Here is a 17,962-nt window from a genome sequence, read left to right as displayed (position 1 = left end):
TAAAAATAAAAACAATGCTTGTGAGGGCGCCACGTGGTAATGTTAATTTCATTATGCATATTATGTGCTTTATGCTTAATGAAACAGGCGATTTCTTCGCTAGCAGAAAAATTTGTAGCCTAGTCCACTTGGCAATCATAACCGCGAAAGCAATTTGTTTACATCACTTCCGTTTCCTGTGGTCTTAACACGTGCGAGCTTTGTTTACATGAGGCCACGACAGAGTTGTGATATCGTGACAGAAACTGTTCAATGGCTCTAGCCTTCAGCAGTAGCGATCAAGCTGTAATAGACAGAACAACAGATGTCTGCGCAACCAGTGCAACTGCCTCAACGAAGACTACGGAGTGTGATCTTGGAACGAAGTACGAGATACAACGCTGTGTTGACTGGATCAACAAAAATCAGTACAAAATCGTAAGTTTACTAACGTATACGAGCAATTTTGTGACAGTCGATATTTTACTCTCGCATCGTGCACAGGTCGCATTACAGTTCCCGGACGAGATGTTAGTGGACTCTGTTCAGGTCACCCTAGCTATTCAGAATTCTGTGACCGCCGATCTGTACATCCTCGGTGACACCTCCTACGGAAGGTGAGAGCCGGAAAATTTCGAAGTGTTGTCGTCTGCTAACGTCAATTACTTTACGCAGTTGCTGTATCGACGAAGTCGCAGCTGAACACATCAAAGCCGAAGCAATCATTCACTTCGGTCATACATGTCTCAGCTACCCTTCTAGGCTTCCCGTATGTTTCGTTTTCGGAAAAGAACCCTGTCCTTTGGGCGAACTCGAAGGGAGACTCAAATCACTCATAACCGATCCACACGCAAAGTTACTACTTGTGTGCGACGTAATTTATGATCACGCAAAAGGTGATTATATATCCATTAGGGGTATTACTCTCTTATTGCACACCATGCAGCCACTTGCTAATCATCACAGTAGGTCACACTACTAAAAAAAAAAATTCTATGTTACAGACATCATCAGCCAGAAGCTCCGCAATGTTTTTCAGGAAGTCGTAGTTTCCGACCCCATAATTCCTGACGTGACGGACCGAGAGAATTGCGTCAACGAGGTTCGTAGGTGCGCTCGTAGGATTGTGCTTCCAGAATCTGCAGGCATTGAGGACTACAGAGTGCTGTTTGTAGGACCCGAAAATCGGACGTTGTCCTACTTAGTCATGACTTTTAGTCTGTGCCAGTGTTACTCTTTCAATCCGCTGACTCACGTGGCGAGGCTGGAAAGCACGACTGTTAACAGACACCTCGCAAGACGGTATCACATGATTGAAAGAGCCAAGGATGCACAAATAATTGGTACGTTGTGCGCCTGGTTATGTCTTGCTCTAGCAACAAATCGTTTTGGTGGTGGTCGTTGAGGTTTAAAGGAGCTGAAAAACCCATTTAGAATATCTTTCACTTCAGACGCTTCACGAAGGGGGATACCTTAACCTGCCAGCTATCATTTTTAAAAAGCTTTAAAAATTGTAAGGACAATTTATGTAATTAATGCTCTAACTATCACTATTCACCAATTAACACTAATCACTATCACTAATTACAACTAGTCACTGTCACTAATCACTACTTTGTCCTTGAGTCCTTGTTTGTGTTGTCATTTTTTTGTCCCCTAGTCTCGAGTTTTTAAGTTATGGATCACTACTCAGCATTAATCACCAATTATCACTATCACTAATTACAATTAGTCACTAATTATCACCGATTATCACATCACTAATTATCATTATCACAACTACATTACTACTATCTACTGCTGTACCTATTATCTAAATCTACTTCTCTTCTCACCCTACGTCTCAACTCGAGGCTTCACATATCCATCCAATGGACAGACGGACATTTCCCAACTTGGGGCTTCTAATGCCAACACATTAAAAATGCAATATTTTTAAGGAAAAAAAATGCACACTAAAATTGTTCACCTTTTTTGACCAAACTAGGAGGAGCAGTAAAAATGTCACTGCTGACAGCACTGTGGTACCCCAACAGGGTTAGTGCCTATCTTTTTGTGCTGTCTCGATGACTGTGTCCACGCACAGGCAGTTCACCATTTTTTGCTTTCGGTAACGAAGCCGCAGCTTTGTAGCAGACGACATTTCTCTGAACAAATCAGTAGGCCAAACAGCAAGAGCTGATTCCATGCTCCACCACTCTTGCGCACATTCGATCTTTGCGGCACATATTGAGATCCGATTCTGTGATGACAATGAATCTGTGGATTGAATTACTTCACATGGTGCATTTTATGACATACGTAGGTTGACAATGAAAAAAATGGCTAGGAAGCAAGCGAGCTGGTGAACATAATGCATAATGTAAAAAACCCAGAGACTAGGGAACACGAAGGGACAGACACAAACACGAAGTCTCAAACACAGCTCAAAATTTTACTTCATGTACAAGAAATATATACAGACAGAGGGAAAAGAAGCAACCAGTTGAGGATAAAATAGGAGGTCATTTTGGGGGATGAGCAGTCTGTTCAAGGCCGGGCCAAGGATTACGGATGGGTTGCTGACACCGTTCCCACAAGAGGTTATGAATGAAGAGGTTAATCGCTTGCTGCGTAAAAAAATAGTGTCCGAAGTAGCTTTTGTGTTGCTTTAATAGTGCATGAGCACCTATGTTTAAAAAGTCTCTGATTTAGCAACATTTTCGCAGATGTTGGAAGGTCTGGCGAGTCAGCTTTTGCTGGTCAGCACCACTACTGTGCACATAGCTTTCAATGGAGGCTAACGATGGCACATTATTCTGCTCTAGGTGTACTCGTGGGCACCCTTGGAGTACGACACTACCTGCAAGCGATCGAACATTTGAAGAGCCTCATCAAAGCCGCCGGCAAAAAGTCCTACACCCTGGCAATGGGGAAACTAAACGTTGCCAAGCTGGCGAACTTTGAGGAGGTCGATGTCTACGTGTTAGTTGCGTGTCCCGAAAACACGCTTCTCGACTCTAAAGAATTCTTCCGTCCAGTGGTCACACCCTTTGAGCTGGAAATCGCTCTGAACGCTTCACGTGAATGGGGTCGAGATTACACGACAGACTACGGCGATATATTGCCCGGTAGGTGATATTTATGCACAAGCGGGTAAGTTTTACATTCACTGTTGTCGTTCAAAAGGTGGCGACCTCTACGTCGAGCAAAAAGCATCTGAAGGAACGAGGTACGACGTGTCGCTTGCGACGGGAAGTATTCGGAAGCTCGGCATCGAGGAAAAATCGGAACGGCTCGTCGAAATGACCGTCGCTACGAAGGTGGGAACAGTAGCCGTTCCATCCCTACATACGGGTGCTGCGGGTACGTTGGATGGTATTCTGCATTTCGTATGAAAGTGAGAAAGTTATGAGCATCGTTATGCACATGTCTTACTCAACACTATGTTGCACACAGGCGAGTACCTAATGCGACGGACTTGGCAAGGACTCGATCCAGAGCTGGGGAAGACTGCGGTGGCAGACATAGCCGTGGGGAAGAAGGGGATTGCAGCTGGTTACGAGGGGGAGGGCGAAAACGAAGAGGAGAAGGAAGGGAATGCTTCGTAGCTGTTTCTTTGGGAGCATCACTTCATTCGACTAAGCGTGTGCTGGAACAAAAAGAAGGTTTACTGTACTCTCAGTTGATGCAGAACTTCTGCTGCTTGGATCAGGGATCTGCCCTGCAGAATGTGTATAAAAAGAAAAAAAAAGAAGAAGAGGTCTGTTGTGGTATTTGAAGATGAAATGAATCTTTAAAGTAAATGGAAAGCTGGATTAAAAAAGTAGCAGTGTTATCCCACATTGTGTAATTGCGATATTATAATAAAACTGAGGACACATACATGCAGGAGTCTTTTTATTTTTTGTTATGGATACGAGAAGTATTTGCACAGAGACCAAAAATGAAAATGTAATGTCATCACCTATGTAATTCAGTACTGCGTGTGGTACGCGTTGGTCACTTTACTGCGTGTTATTTGACTTTTATTTATATATTTTTGTGTATGGAACGTTATAGATGTACCACTGCTTCGAACTTCAGCTCGCCCCCCTGTGCCGAGGGACTTCCGACGCCCCTGCGTGTTTCTTGCAGACACCATGCAAATTACAAAACTGTTTACGTGTCTTACCTTGAATCCTTTCTCGATGAAGCTTGGTTGGTACTCTTTGATGTTTTCCTCAAGGGCTATTTTACGCATTTCTGATGCCAACTCCTCCAGCCAGAGTACATAGGAGAGTTGTACCTGTAAAGTCAATAGACAATTAGATGACTACGAAGTCAAGGTTGGCGCGTTCTACGTATACTCACCCACATTAGAGCCTTGTTAGTAACTAAAGTACCGCGCTTAGAAATGGACGTTCTACGTCGGACGTGCTCTAATTTAACTGACTTGACACGCTTCATTTCAGAAAGTAAAGCTTAATTATGTTACGAAATTTTGTCAAACGATAACTTCGTCACTCACTCTTCCAGGTGCTTCCGCGCAAAAATGTAGCTCCTACTTCTCATTGGCTGCTGTGTGGGACGCCTTGCATTCTAGTTGCCTCCGCGGGAAAAATGAAGCCATTATTTCAATTTCATCTATTTTCGTTGTACTGTTTATTAATAGGCCTGTTCTTTCACACGAATGTTGCACGGACGATCTTTTTCGCGTTGTTGAAATACTGGGAACTTTTTGCCTGCTTTGTAGTTTGTTGGGTTTGTGTGTTGAAGGTTGAAGTAATTGAAACCGGTTGAAGCCGTCATGGCTATAGAAGCCCGCTCATATTCGAAACGTTGGAAGTGTATCTGAAGCATGCGAAGCACTTTGTAATTTGTCAGGGGTACTGTGCATCACCGCTATGTTTCTCATGGGTCATCATGAGTCATCTTACGCCAGTGATATGAATTTGATGAAACAAATGGGATTCAAGTCAACTCTTTTTCGAGAAGCAAATGAAATCATTATGTATCCAGAATTATAGTTTTTTCTGTATTTATTTATTTCTGCTATTACGCAACAACGCCTTACGACATTACTGTATACAAATAGATTTAAAGTAAGCAATAAGTACAGCATACAAAAACAAAGACTGAAAAGCACACATGTATAAAACAACACGTACTCAGGTCCCGAACAAATCAGCTCTATACATCCGTTGGGCTAAATTTTCCTGTGATGATCAATCTCGATGAGATGTACGACGGAGGTTCCAAGTAATTAGAAGAGGTTCCTTTGTCATATACTAATTTTATCATTAGTAATCTTATCTAAAAATTGCAAACGTAACTGTTGTTTCCTTGTCGACAAACTATCCCAACCTAATCTTGACTTTATCTCGCTTATACTAACATCCATGCAACTAAGCGCTCGAGTGCTCGCACATATATTGATGACAACACTACCTGTGTAGTGTAACGTGTTCTTTCAAGCATATTATGCACTCAAACTGTATTTGCCGCCGGGTAAAATGCAAGTGTGCTCGATTGAACGTCGGAAGACCGATCAAGCAACCTGCATCCAGTGCTCGTTTTGGACAAAAAAGCACTTCATAATGGTCAACTAAATATACAGAATGAACGCCTATTTATTCCTCGATAAAGAGTGACTCACCTGTATAAATTTAGGCCCTGTAACCTTGCCAGTACGGTTGGTACGACCATAATTGCAAGAAGTTGCCATGATCACTGCGGCGACTAGTTAGTTAGTTCCAGTACCTAAACCCTTTTAAGACAGGGTGGGCGCTTGTATCAAGCGCCTCAGGAGTAACTTGGCTGTCGCCGTAAAGTCAACTACACTACACCATAGTCAATAGCCACACAGACTACACTACTGCAGGCAGGTTGTCCTTCGCTGCCTGTGTTCTTCGCTCCCATTCTCGTAGGTGGCGCTTGGTGCTTGCGCTGGGTGGGAGAGACCGCCGTTCGCTTGGCCGCTCGATTCCGGTCCGGCTGCGTGCACTTTCTGGTGGGGAGTCCTCGAAGCCCAGGACCACCTTCCTATTCTCCTCGTGCTTTACCAGTTCCTCTCGGGAGGTGAGGTCCCTAAGCGCTTCGCACCTAAACAGGATGTGGTCCAGATCTTCATCTTCCTTCCCGCAGAGCAAGCAACAGGGGTCTCCGTCTTCAAAGAGCTCATGAGTTCTTTTTTGAGTGAGGAGACACCCTGTTCTGGCCTGAAATAAAAGGGCGCTGTCTCTGTCTCCTCTATACTCTGCTACATGTGCTGGTGTTTGCTTGTAGGCCGCGTACGTCTCTAGGCTCCTCTTTTTTGACATTGCCTCCTTCCAGCGGTGTTCCTCCTTAGCTGCTATCTCTTTTCGGACTGTTCGGGCCCACTCCCTTTCCGACTTTGCCACGTGTCGTGTGGTCCCCTCACTGTATGTTCTGTCCAGGGTTGAAACTCTTCGGACCCAGTTAGTTTTTAAGCCTCGATACCTTATGTAACGATGGATCCTCCTTGCATAGCATTGGTCTGGGAGGTGTACAAGCCGTCCGAGGTAGGTGAGTTTCGCTCGGGCGTCCCGTTCCAGGTACGTGGACCATCCCATTTCACCAGTCACTGCCAAGTTAGCCGTCGCGCAATTGCCCCCCAGCAGCCATCGCCCCAATTCGTACTGATGCCTGTCCAGTATCTTTAGAGTTTGAGGGTTGTATACGATGGCATCATTTGCATGTGTAGCTGCTGGTACCGCCATGGTGTTCCACAGCGTACGGCCTACTGTATATGGATTATAGGAATTCTTCGCAAGGTTCCACATATGCCCCTTCAGCCGGTTGGACTTTGTGATGACGAGCCTCTCGTGCAGACCTAGGTACTGTGCATCAGCGTTGATAGTGACGCCTAAATACTTGTATGAGCTGCACCTTGTTAGACAGCTTTCTTGTAGGACCAGTGTGGGAGGATTGTGCACATTGAATCCCATCCACTCCGACTTTTCGGTGCTAAACTTAAGGCCGTCCTCTCTGGCCACCTTCCCGCAAATATCTAGGAGCTCCTGCATATTTTTTTGCGAGTCAGAGAGGAGGACGACGTCGTCGGCGAAGGCTAGACATGTGATCTTTGTTGTGGGCACCGTAAGATGGCGGCAGGTTTCTTCACGCTCGCGCTCCCTATCCGCGATCCAGCCTTTTACAATCGAGATCAGTGATTTCGCCATGCTGTTTTCCCCTCTAGATCGGACATATAAGAGTTTCGTGTTTGCACGTGGTTTTTGGAATACGCTTTAGGACAAATGTTTCCATGCAGGATCGTCGCTTTTCAGTTGACGTAAAAAAATCACTGTCATGTTTTACTTTTTTCATTCCGTACACGACTGCGGGGGCGCCACAATAAACCCACTATTCGACACATTTCGCCATGCTGTTTTCCCCTCTAGATCGGACATATAAGAGTTTCGTGTTTGCACGTGGTTTTTGGAAGACGCTTTAGGACAAATGTTTCCATGCAGGATTGTCGCGTTTCAGTTGACGTAAAAAATCACGTAGCTGATGCTGTCATGTTTTACTTTCTTCATTCCGTATACACGACTGCGGGGGCGCCACAATAAACCCACTATTCGACACATTTCGCCATGTTGTTTTCCCCTCTAGATCGGGCATATAAGAGTTTCGTTTTTGCACGTGGTTTTTGGAATACGCTTTAGGACAAATGTTTCCATGCAGGATTGTCGCGTTTCAGTTGACGTAAAAAATCACGTAGCTGATGCTGTCATGTTTTACTTTCTTCATTCCGTATACACGACTGCGGGGGCGCCACAATAAACCCACTATTCGACACATTTCGCCATGTTGTTTTCCCCTCTAGATCGGACATATAAGAGTTTCGTTTTTGCACGTGGTTTTTGGAAGACGCGTTAGGACAAATGTTTCCATGCAGGATTGTCGCGTTTCGGTTGACGTAAAAAATCACGTAGCTGATGCTGTCATGTTTTACTTTCTTCATTCCGTACACGACGGCGGGGGCGCCACAATAAACCCACTATTCGACACATTTCGCCATGCTGTTTTCCCCTTTAGATCGGACATAAAAGAGTTTCGTTTTTGCACGTGGTTTTTGGAAGACGCTTTAGGACAAATGTTTCCATGCAGGATTGTCGCGTTTCAGTTGACGTAAAAAATCACGTAGCTGATGCTGTCATGTTTTACTTTCTTCATTCCGTACACGACTGCGGGGGCGCCACAATAAACCCACTATTCGACACATTTCGCCATGCTGTTTTCCCCTTTAGATCGGACATAAAAGAGTTTCGTTTTTGCACGTGGTTTTTGGAATACGCTTTAGGACAAATGTTTCCATGCAGGATCGTCGCTTTTCAGTTGACGTAAAAAATCACGTAGCTGATGCTGTCATGTTTTACTTTTTTCATTCCGTACACGACTGCGGGGGCGCCACAATAAACCCACTATTCGACACACTTCGCTATGTTGTTTTCCCCTCTAGATCGGACATATAAGAGTTTCGTTTTTGCACGTGGTTTTTGGAAGACGCTTTAGGACAAATGTTTCCATGCAGGATTGTCGCGTTTCAGTTGACGTAAAAAATCACGTAGCTGATGCTGTCATGTTTTACTTTCTTCATTCCGTATACACGACTGCAGGGGCGCCACAATAAACCCACTATTCGACACATTTCGCCATGTTGTTTTCCCCTCTAGATCGGACATATAAGAGTTTCGTTTTTGCACGTGGTTTTTGGAAGACGCTTTAGGACAAATGTTTCCATGCAGGATTGTCGCGTTTCAGTTGACGTAAAAAATCACGTAGCTGATGCTGTCATGTTTTACTTTCTTCATTCCGTATACACGACTGCAGGGGCGCCACAATAAACCCACTATTCGACACATTTCGCCATGTTGTTTTCCCCTCTAGATCGGACATATAAGAGTTTCGTTTTTGCACGTGGTTTTTGGAAGACGCGTTAGGACAAATGTTTCCATGCAGGATTGTCGCGTTTCGGTTGACGTAAAAAATCACGTAGCTGATGCTGTCATGTTTTACTTTCTTCATTCCGTACATGACTGCGGGGGCGCCACAATAAACCCACTATTCGACACATTTCGCCATGCTGTTTTCCCCTCTAGATCGGACATATAAGAGTTTCGTGTTTGCACGTGGTTTTTGGAAGACGCTTTAGGACAAATGTTTCCATGCAGGATTGTCGCGTTTCAGTTGACGTAAAAAATCACGTAGCTGATGCTGTCATGATTTACTTTCTTCATTCCGTATACACGACTGCGGGGGCGCCACAATAAACCCACTATTCGACACATTTCGCCATGTTGTTTTCCCCTCTAGATCGGACATATAAGAGTTTCGTTTTTGCACGTGGTTTTTGGAAGACGCGTTAGGACAAATGTTTCCATGCAGGATTGTCGCGTTTCAGTTGGCGTAAAATATCACGTAGCTGATGCTGTCATGTTTTACTTTCTTCATTCCGTATACACGACTGGGGGGCGCCACAATAAACCCACTATTCGACACACTTCGCTATGCTGGTTTCCCCTCTAGATCGCAAATACATAATTCCACCACTATCCAGAGCTGTCGTGCCATGTGTGACGCGCTTAAATTCATTCTGTGAAGCATACCGAAGTATAACTCCAACAACGTGTGGTATGCCTCGAAATTGTGAAAAAGCGGGAAAATAAATACAGTAAGAAAGTTTCTTCTGCTATGAAACTACAGCGAGCCCTGCACTCAACTTCAACGCACCGTCACACATGTCGTCATATACAACCAGGTTCTATAATCCCTTTGTACAAGTCAGGTGACCCTTGTTTGGTGAATAACTATAGACCAGTTTCATTGCTGTGTGCCTTTTCAAAAGTTTTTGAGATCATAGTTCACGATAGATTATACACGCATTTTTGTACACGAATCTGTCCTGAGCAGTGTGGCTTCATGAAAAGCAGATCTGTCGAAACTAACTTATGCTCTTTCTTGAATTACACATCTCCACTTCTTTGTAATCGTTATCAAGTTGACACGGTATATTTTGATTTCAAGAAAGCGTTCGATCGAGTTAACCATAAGCTGTTACTTTCAAGGGTTTGTCAGTTTGGATTGTGTAATAGATATTGTCAATGGTTGAAAAATTACTTGTTCGGAAGGAGGAACGTGGTACGAGTTGCCGGAACTTTTTCCGTTCCGTTCGAGTCTGTATCTGGAGTACCGCAAGGAAGTAACCTAGGTCCTCTCTTATTTTTGGTCTTTGTAAATGATCTTGCCGGTGTCGTGAAATATAGTTGTTAATGTTTGCTGATGACGTTAAGATTTTTCGTTCCGTATCTTGCTACGGCGATCACCTGTCCATTCAGGAAGACATAAATGCAATCAGCGACTGGAGTTACTTAAACGGCATGTCTCTAAATGTGAAAAAAAAACCAAAGTTGTATCTTATACAAGGAAAAAATCGACATTCCTGTTTGATTATGACATTAAAGGCGTCCAAATAGAGAGAGTGGAAACCATTCGTGACCTTGGGGTCATTTTCGATTCGGCACTGAATTTCAACAACCATGTGTCATTCCTGTATTGCTCCGCAATGAGAATGATGGGCTTCATTTGTCGCATATCCAAGAATTTTAGAGACTTTCATACTGTTGTCTGCTTGTTCTATTGTCTAGTACGAAGCAAGTTGGAGTTCGCATCCGTCGTTTGGAACTGTCTCTCTAACACACTCTCAGATCGCATCGAAAATGTGCAAAAGAAGTTTGTGCGAATTATTTACGATAGGTATTCACAAAGAAAATGGTTTTATGAATACAATCACCTCCTTGCGAAGCTTAAGATGACATCACTGAAGCAACGTCGTTATATTCGGGATATGACTTTCTTGTTCAATGTCGTGCATGGTAAAATAGATGCTCCTTTATTGTTAGCCAGTGTCGATTTTCATGCGCCATCTAGACATTGTAGAGTTCATCGTACTTTTTATCCACGTTTTTGTCACCCGTCTTCTCCTTTGGCGCGCATGCAGTGTTGCTTTAATGACATTGAGAACACTAGTGTGGACATTTTTGCTAATTTTACTTTATTTTTATCCTCTTTGTAACTTTTTATCGTTTTGTAAGTTAATCTTCTTTCCGTGCACCTCTATGTAGGCTCACGCTGTTGGCGGGCACGTGAAACTAATAAATAAATAAATAAATAAATAATGCGGGCTGCCTGTGAAGCCGGCCCAGGACTCGCAATCCCGCACTGCGATATAGTCGAGATGTTGTCCGCTTGAGCGTGGCATTTCCGTTTATTTCTCTTCTTTCTTTCTTTTTTTTTTTTTTCCCTCACGATATGCTCTACGAGGCACCGGATCAAGTGCCAATTTTTACGTACAATTTTAGCGTCCTCCAAGCAGGGTTGCGGAGTTGCCACTCCGGGGTTGGAATGATTCCGGAATCATTCCAGATTTATCAGAGCCCGGAATGGAATTGCAATGGAATGGCGGAAACTGTCCTGGGAATGGAATGGAAATGGAATTAAGGTATTTTTTCGCAGGCGGAATGGAATTGGAATGTAATGGTGTGGGTGGGTGCCACACGGTCAAGGGCGATGGTTTGGTTTTAAGAAAAAATAAAATGGAGATTTTGTCTTCACTATAGTGTGAGGCCGGCAACCCCACATCACTTGCACCAGTTGCTTTAGTGGAAAACTCATGTAATGCATTATGCTAATGAAGAGGAGGAGGAGGAGGAGGGCGAAATACAACCTTGTCTTTGTGCTTTTTCTGCGCTGGGTATTCTCCTCTATAGCACTGCTGGGCTAGCTAGTACGCTTACCGGTCCTAATTCTTTTATTGGTGGAATTAAAGGAATGGAATGGGGTTGCCAAGCCATTCCAGGAGTGGGAATTGACCATACACTCTTAAAAATGAACTTCACCTCATAGCACGCGCCTAGCCAACCATTATCTCGAATGATATCGTTATCTGCCCTGATTTGTTGAAAACTGGGGGCGTACGCCATTTCTGTGACACTTATGCTGTTCATAATTGTCACAGAAATGGCGTACGCCCCGTGTTTTCAACAAATCAGGGCAGATAACGATATCATTCGAGATACTGGTTGGCTAGGAGCGTGCTATGCGGTGAAGTTTATTTTTAAGAGTGAACCTTTTCAGTCCGAGGAATTGAAAGGAATTGAATTATCATAAATCTTCACTTCTAGGAATGGAATTGGAATGGAACGGGTGATCCCATTCCTCCAAGGCTGCCTCCAAGGCTCCCAAACACACTTTTTATTCGTTTTATCTTCATCGCACACTCCGTACTTCATCTTGATTTCCCCCGTACATTATTATAAATTTCTTTCAGTGCTTGACTCTATCTATATAGCCAGAATAAGATACACCGGCACTGACATGCTTTCTTTGAACAAAAACACAAAAACCATGAAAGATGAAAGTGTATAACAAAACAACAAAACCCAACAACAACAAAACAACAAGAACCATATCGCGGCCCCTGAATAAAAAGTCCTCGTCAGTCAGGGAGGAACAAGTCGGAAGCAGTGAAAAAAAAAAGCCATCAATAAAAGAGGCTGAGGAGCTCCCTTTCCGCTCTACCCGCCTGCAGCGCTGCAATTGGCTGGCTTTCGACCAATAAAAATTCTCGCCTTTATCCTCAAACATGTCTGCTCCGTGGGGGAGCAGCGAAGGAAGGAGCCGCGCCGCACTTTGTAAACATGACTCTCCGACAGGGTCGACCCTCTGGGTCGATACGCCCCACCTTTCGCTGCTGCAGCTGCTCGCCGACGCAGACTTGTACAAAATACTGCGCAAAAGTATTTAAAATAAGATACTAAATACTCTACAAAAAAGTATTTAAAATAGAGTACAAAATACTCAAAACTGAAAGTAATTTGAGTAGAGTACTAAATACCAGTGATGGCCAGTAGTTAACTACATGTAGTTAAACTACTAGTTAAACTACCTGATTGTAGTTAAAAAGTAGTTATCAACTACTTGCAGAAATGTAGTGGCAACTACTAGTTAAACTACTATGTTAAGTAGTTAACTACAGTAGTTAGGTTACTGAAGGCGCCAACTACTTCCGATTTTGCCGTAACCTTTACGGCACGATTGTGCTTCCGACTTTTACCTTGAGCTACTTGTTTGATGAGAACGGAGGTGCAGAGCAATTGTGTCGTGCATGTGTACTAAATCTTCACTTTTAATGCTTTAAGACAGGTTGCTTTAAAGCAATGTTTAAAACAGGTTGTTGAACGTACACCATAGCTGATCTGTTCTGTTTCCCACCACTGTACTACCGCACATGCTTTATCTGTTTGTTTGTTTTTGTAACGTCCGCAGCTTGATTCCAAAGCGTAAGGATTTGTGTAGTTTGTTGCAATCCTGTGAATGTGACCCTGTTGCACTTACTGAAACTTGGTTATCGCCAGATATAAGAGACAGTGAGCTGTTACCAGAGTGTCCTGGCTTTACCTTCTATCGCTGTGATCGCGTAAATAGACGAGAAGGTGGTGTTTGACTCGCCGTTAAAAACTGTTTTAAATCATATGCTGTTCATTGTACACTTCCTATCGAAGTAACGTGGGTATTGACTGACTGCGTCACGTGTAGATTAGTAGTTGGTGCATGCTATCGACCTCCCTCAAGCAATGCATTCATCCCAGAATTACACAAATCACTACATCATATATTTCCCAAATTCCCAAATTCAAAGGTTATTCTTCTTGGAGATTTCAACTACCCCTCAATTAATTGGAGATCCACCTCAGCCTCTGGCAGTGAAGAGCGTTCTTTCATTGATTTGTGTCATGTGTTTGACCTTCATCAGGTGGTTCATGAACCCACCCGTGTAACTCCCACCTCATCAAACATCCTAGACCTAATCCTCACTAACGACCCAGATATAGTAGGTTCTGTATTTTCTCCATGCGCCTTGAGTGATCGCAAAGTACTACACTTTACAATACCTGTCCCCAGCTTGCCCCGTCGTTCCTCGTGCAAACGCATAAGATTGATAAGGGTAACTACGACCAAATAAATTCTGAATTATCCAATTACTTGGCTAACTTTCTCGTTAATTTTGAAGTACGGACAGTTGAGGAAAACTGGTATTTATACAAATCCAAGATTAATGCACTTATTGAAGCCTATATACCCTCCATTATCATCAAGACACATTGTCATGCCCCATGGCACAATCACGAAATCAAACTGCTCGCCCGTAAAAAGAAACGTCTGTACAGGCTTGCTAAGCGCTGTAAGTCTGCATCATCACTGCTAATATCAAGAGTGCGCCCGGAAATACATCTCATTGGTGACTTCTTCAAAACGCAGGTTCTATAGCGAGGGCCTCGTTAACCTCTTGAAGCACAACCCCAAAGCATTCTACAAAGTTATAAACCCAAAATCTCCATCGGTAAACATCCAACTGAAAGATCGTGATGGTAATTTTGTTAGAGATAACCAATGTTCTCTTATCTTCAATAACGCATTTGCAAGCGTGTTCACCAACGAAGACACAACTCCCCCTGCCGCGCCTCCCACATCCATCTTCACCCAAGCAGCACAATGTACTGAAAGTTGAGTGCAATAGGGGTGGCCGGTATGTGTTATCAATTTTTTTTTTAGTTTCACAAGTCTGTTCAAGGCATTCCACCTACCCGTCCACCCCTATTGCACTCGACTTTCAGTACATTGTGCTGCTTGGGCAATGGCATGTCACCGATAGCGATATCTCCTGCTGGCATTGAAAAGGTTATCTCTTCCATCAAGGTTTCCTCCTCTGCTGGTTTCGATGGAATAAACAGCAAAATTCTTAAAAACACAAAGGCTCACTCGAGCAGATTTCTTGCTGCAATATTCCAACAATCACTTAATAGTTCATAGATGGGTAGAAATCCAGCGAACCGGTAGAGATGTAGGAAGGGAGTTGCCTCAGGACAGAAGCCGCCGATATTTCGAACAGAGACTGTTCTTCTTCTGGGCACCGTCCTCATCATTGGCATGATTTAAAGGGACAATTCGCATGAACCTTTGAACACGTCACACCTAACCCTTTATATACCATGCCAATGATGAGGACGGTGCCCAGAAAAAGAACAGCCTCTGTTCGAAATATCGGCGGCTTCTCTCCTGAGGCAACCCCTTCCTACATAATAGTTCAGTTCTGCCAGAAGACTGGCGTCGGGGAATGATAATACCAGTGCATAAAAGTGGTGTCACTCATTCACCGTTGAACTATAGACCAATCTCCATTACCCGCGTCCCCTGCAAAATCATAGAACACATTATATATTCGCAGGTAATCAACTTCCTAGAGTCAAATGCTTACTTCTCCCCCTGCCAGCATGGCTTCCGTAAAAATTTCTCACGACTATATAGCTGGTTTTATCCACGACCTCCACTCAAATATGGACAGTTCTACTCAAACAGATGCCGTGTTCCTGGACTTTGCTAAAGCCTTTGATTCTGTACCGCACGCTAGATTAATGGTTAAACTCTCACAACTAGGCCTTGATGCACATGTTCTCTCCTAGATTAATATGTTCTTAACTCACCGCCTCCAGTCCACTTTCGTGAACAACCATTCCTCGTCGTTTTGTCACGTATCAACTGGTGTCCCCCAGGGTATGGCCTTTGGGGTATGTGAATAAATAAATAAATAATGCTTGTCTAATGAAGCCTCATTTGCTGTGAAATAATTCTGCAATTTAGTTTATCGCGTAGGCACAAAAAGAATTTCGCCGCAAGCTTTGTGTTTGACGATCGTAGCAATGGCTTGAGCCAAAGTTTATCATTGCTTGTGATTCATATTTAGGTGTCCAAGAACACTACAAGGGATTGATGTTGATGGACAACGTTAAGTAGTTATAGATGTAGTTAAACTACATTGCAGTAGTTAAAGAAGTAGTTTTAACTACTCCCCTGAAAAGTAGTTGAACTACTAGTTAAACTACTCAATCGCAAAGTAGTTAGTAGTTATAGTTAAACTACTGTAGAAGTAGTTAGTGGCCATCACTGCTAAATACTCTAAGAAGTATTTAAGATACTCTTTAAAGTACTTTAGTATTAGCAGTAAGTGAAACGCGTATTCTGAACGTGGCCTTACAAATGAAAGGAATAAACTTCATCAGCCATGCATATCTTTCATTTGCAACGTCTTGGTGTCAAGTATTGCTTGGTGAACTTTGGTGAACCCAAGTAAACTTTGTTGATATGTTCTGACCCAAAACTTCGTAATCCCTCCTGTATGTCGGTTCGGGTCTACCTCTGGCACGTGTTTATTGCTTTGATGACCAAGGAAATAAATGCCGGGATTATCTTGTACCTAATCCCCTGGTGATTCACCTGGCAATACGAATAGGAACGGTTTTCGGACGAAGTTGGCTATTGACAAGCAAGGCTAGGCTTGGGATCAGCCTATTGTACAAGAGGATAAATGACAGATTCGCGAATTCCCGAAAAAAAGAAAAAGAAGAAAAAGGGGGTTAAATTCCAGTGAGCTGAAAATCTCGGCACGGCGGGAAGCGTGCTTGATATGGCTTGATGAGGAAGGAAAGTATTTTGAGTACTGAGTAGCAAATACCGAAAAAAGTATTTTAAATACATTAAAAATACTTGTCGCAAAAAGTATTGAGTAGAGTACCAAAATACCGGAAAAAGTATTTAAAATACTGTATTTTGAGTACGTACTCAAGATACGCACAAGTCTGTCGCCGAGGCACGATATATAGGTGATACATCTGCCGCTACAGACATCCTATTGGATGATGAAAGGCGTACACTCTAAATCTTTTCACACCTTTAAAGGTGTAATAGCGTGCATGGCGCACGCCTTTTTAGGTGTAATTTTCGTAACCCCATAATGGAGCACGGTTTCGCACAGATTTTCTTTACTCGAGTGTTGTCTGTCCTCCAAGAATTCAGTCTTGCAACATCTCAACATTGTTCACCAGTATTGTAGACACTTGCGCGTGCTCGATTATCGATAGCGATGCATATATGCATTAGCTCGTACCTACGATATCCAAGACATAATGAAAGCAAGATTTGCACTGACACTTGATCTTTAGTAATGCTTTCCAAATTTTGTAAAAGATCACCCTGGAGGTGCAATGTTACGCAACCAGGTTGAATGTTCATAGAGCACACCTTTAAAGGTGTGAAAAAGTTTACAGTGTACGCCTTTTTTGTGACAGTTACAGGCTTTTTGTTAATTGACACACACAAAAAAAGCGTAATCCATGTGCTCTCCTCAATTAAAAAGTGGCAGTTGAGGAAAAAACCTCTCCTCAAATCAGAGGTTGGTGTAGAGTGTGCTATATGCGGTGAGGTTCTGTCAGTGGTTTATCCAGAATCCCAAGCACGGAGGGGTGTTAGAAAAAATTGGGGGTGGGGGGTGGTGGTCATTATTATAGTTACGTCATTACACCTTAACATATCATTACCGACATGTGTCTAAAGCTGAAATCTCAAGGGCACCCCCTGTAGGAGGTATATAGCTGAAAAAGTTAGGGAGTGTCACTGAACATTTGGGGGGTGTTAGGGGGGTGTAGTGGGGTTCTCAATAAATCACTGGGTTCTGTTTTTAGAATCTGAAATGGTCTACATATTAGGACCACTTTGGTTGGTACGTGGATCGACATGAGAGAATGCGCATCAGAACACGCTCTAGAAAAAAGAACTTCACTGCATAGCATGCTGTCACGCGTGACAGGAATATTTTACAGCAGTGTGGAAGGTTGTTGGAAATGTTTTGAAAATCCGTCCCTTTTACGCCTCTCTCTCTCACACACACGCACACACACACGTGCACACACACACGCGCGTGCACAGACAAACACGCAACCACGCACGTGCACAAACACACGCACGAGTACTGGGTTTTGAACACAGCTATTGTATCATACAGTTTATCTCGCATAACTTGGAACAAAGCGTCGAAACCTATTTCAATTAAAGGAAGAAATGCATGGCTTCCCGTCGTGCCAACACGAACGTACCGTGCCGTTCT

At 43.3% G+C, this 17,962-nt stretch overlaps 1 protein-coding gene and 1 long non-coding RNA gene across 3 annotated transcripts; one reads left to right on the top strand and one right to left on the bottom strand.

Moving 5' to 3' along the window:
* The first annotated feature begins 172 nt into the window (after positions 1–172).
* LOC135390818 (2-(3-amino-3-carboxypropyl)histidine synthase subunit 2-like) lies at positions 173–3,845 on the top strand. The gene is made up of 7 exons (XM_064620743.1): positions 173–417; positions 484–596; positions 655–875; positions 984–1,322; positions 2,787–3,089; positions 3,148–3,324; positions 3,418–3,845. Exons 1-7 carry the CDS (start codon positions 253–255, stop codon positions 3,567–3,569), a joined length of 1,470 nt encoding a protein of 489 aa, XP_064476813.1. The 5' UTR covers positions 173–252; the 3' UTR covers positions 3,570–3,845.
* Positions 3,081–5,840, bottom strand: LOC135390820 (uncharacterized). Of its 2 annotated transcripts, none has more exons than XR_010421824.1 (4): positions 5,597–5,840; positions 4,133–4,246; positions 3,426–3,610; positions 3,081–3,341 (listed from the first exon to the last, which is right to left on the bottom strand). It is a non-coding gene; the product is annotated as an uncharacterized LOC135390820 (long non-coding RNA). The 2 variants fall into 2 exon arrangements; XR_010421823.1 differs by lacking the exon at positions 5,597–5,840 and adding an exon at positions 4,312–4,491.
* Positions 5,841–17,962: the final 12,122 nt, after the last annotated feature.

The sequence above is a fragment of the Ornithodoros turicata genome, chromosome 4 (assembly GCF_037126465.1).
Source record: "Ornithodoros turicata isolate Travis chromosome 4, ASM3712646v1, whole genome shotgun sequence".
In the NCBI taxonomy this organism is placed as follows: domain Eukaryota; kingdom Metazoa; phylum Arthropoda; class Arachnida; order Ixodida; family Argasidae; genus Ornithodoros; species Ornithodoros turicata.
Note: the sequence above shows the minus strand (reverse complement) of the source record. Positions and strands in the feature narration are given on the sequence as shown.

Bases quoted from the DNA above. Each gene is read 5' to 3' on its own strand.
- LOC135390818 (XM_064620743.1), top strand. From the start codon at position 253: ATGGCTCTAGCCTTCAGCAGTAGCGATCAAGCTGTAATAGACAGAACA. The intron at 597-654 runs GTGAGAGCCGGA...TACTTTACGCAG, and splicing joins GGTGACACCTCCTACGGAAG to TTGCTGTATCGACGAAGTCG. The intron at 3,325-3,417 runs GTACGTTGGATG...TGTTGCACACAG, and splicing joins CCTACATACGGGTGCTGCGG to GCGAGTACCTAATGCGACGG.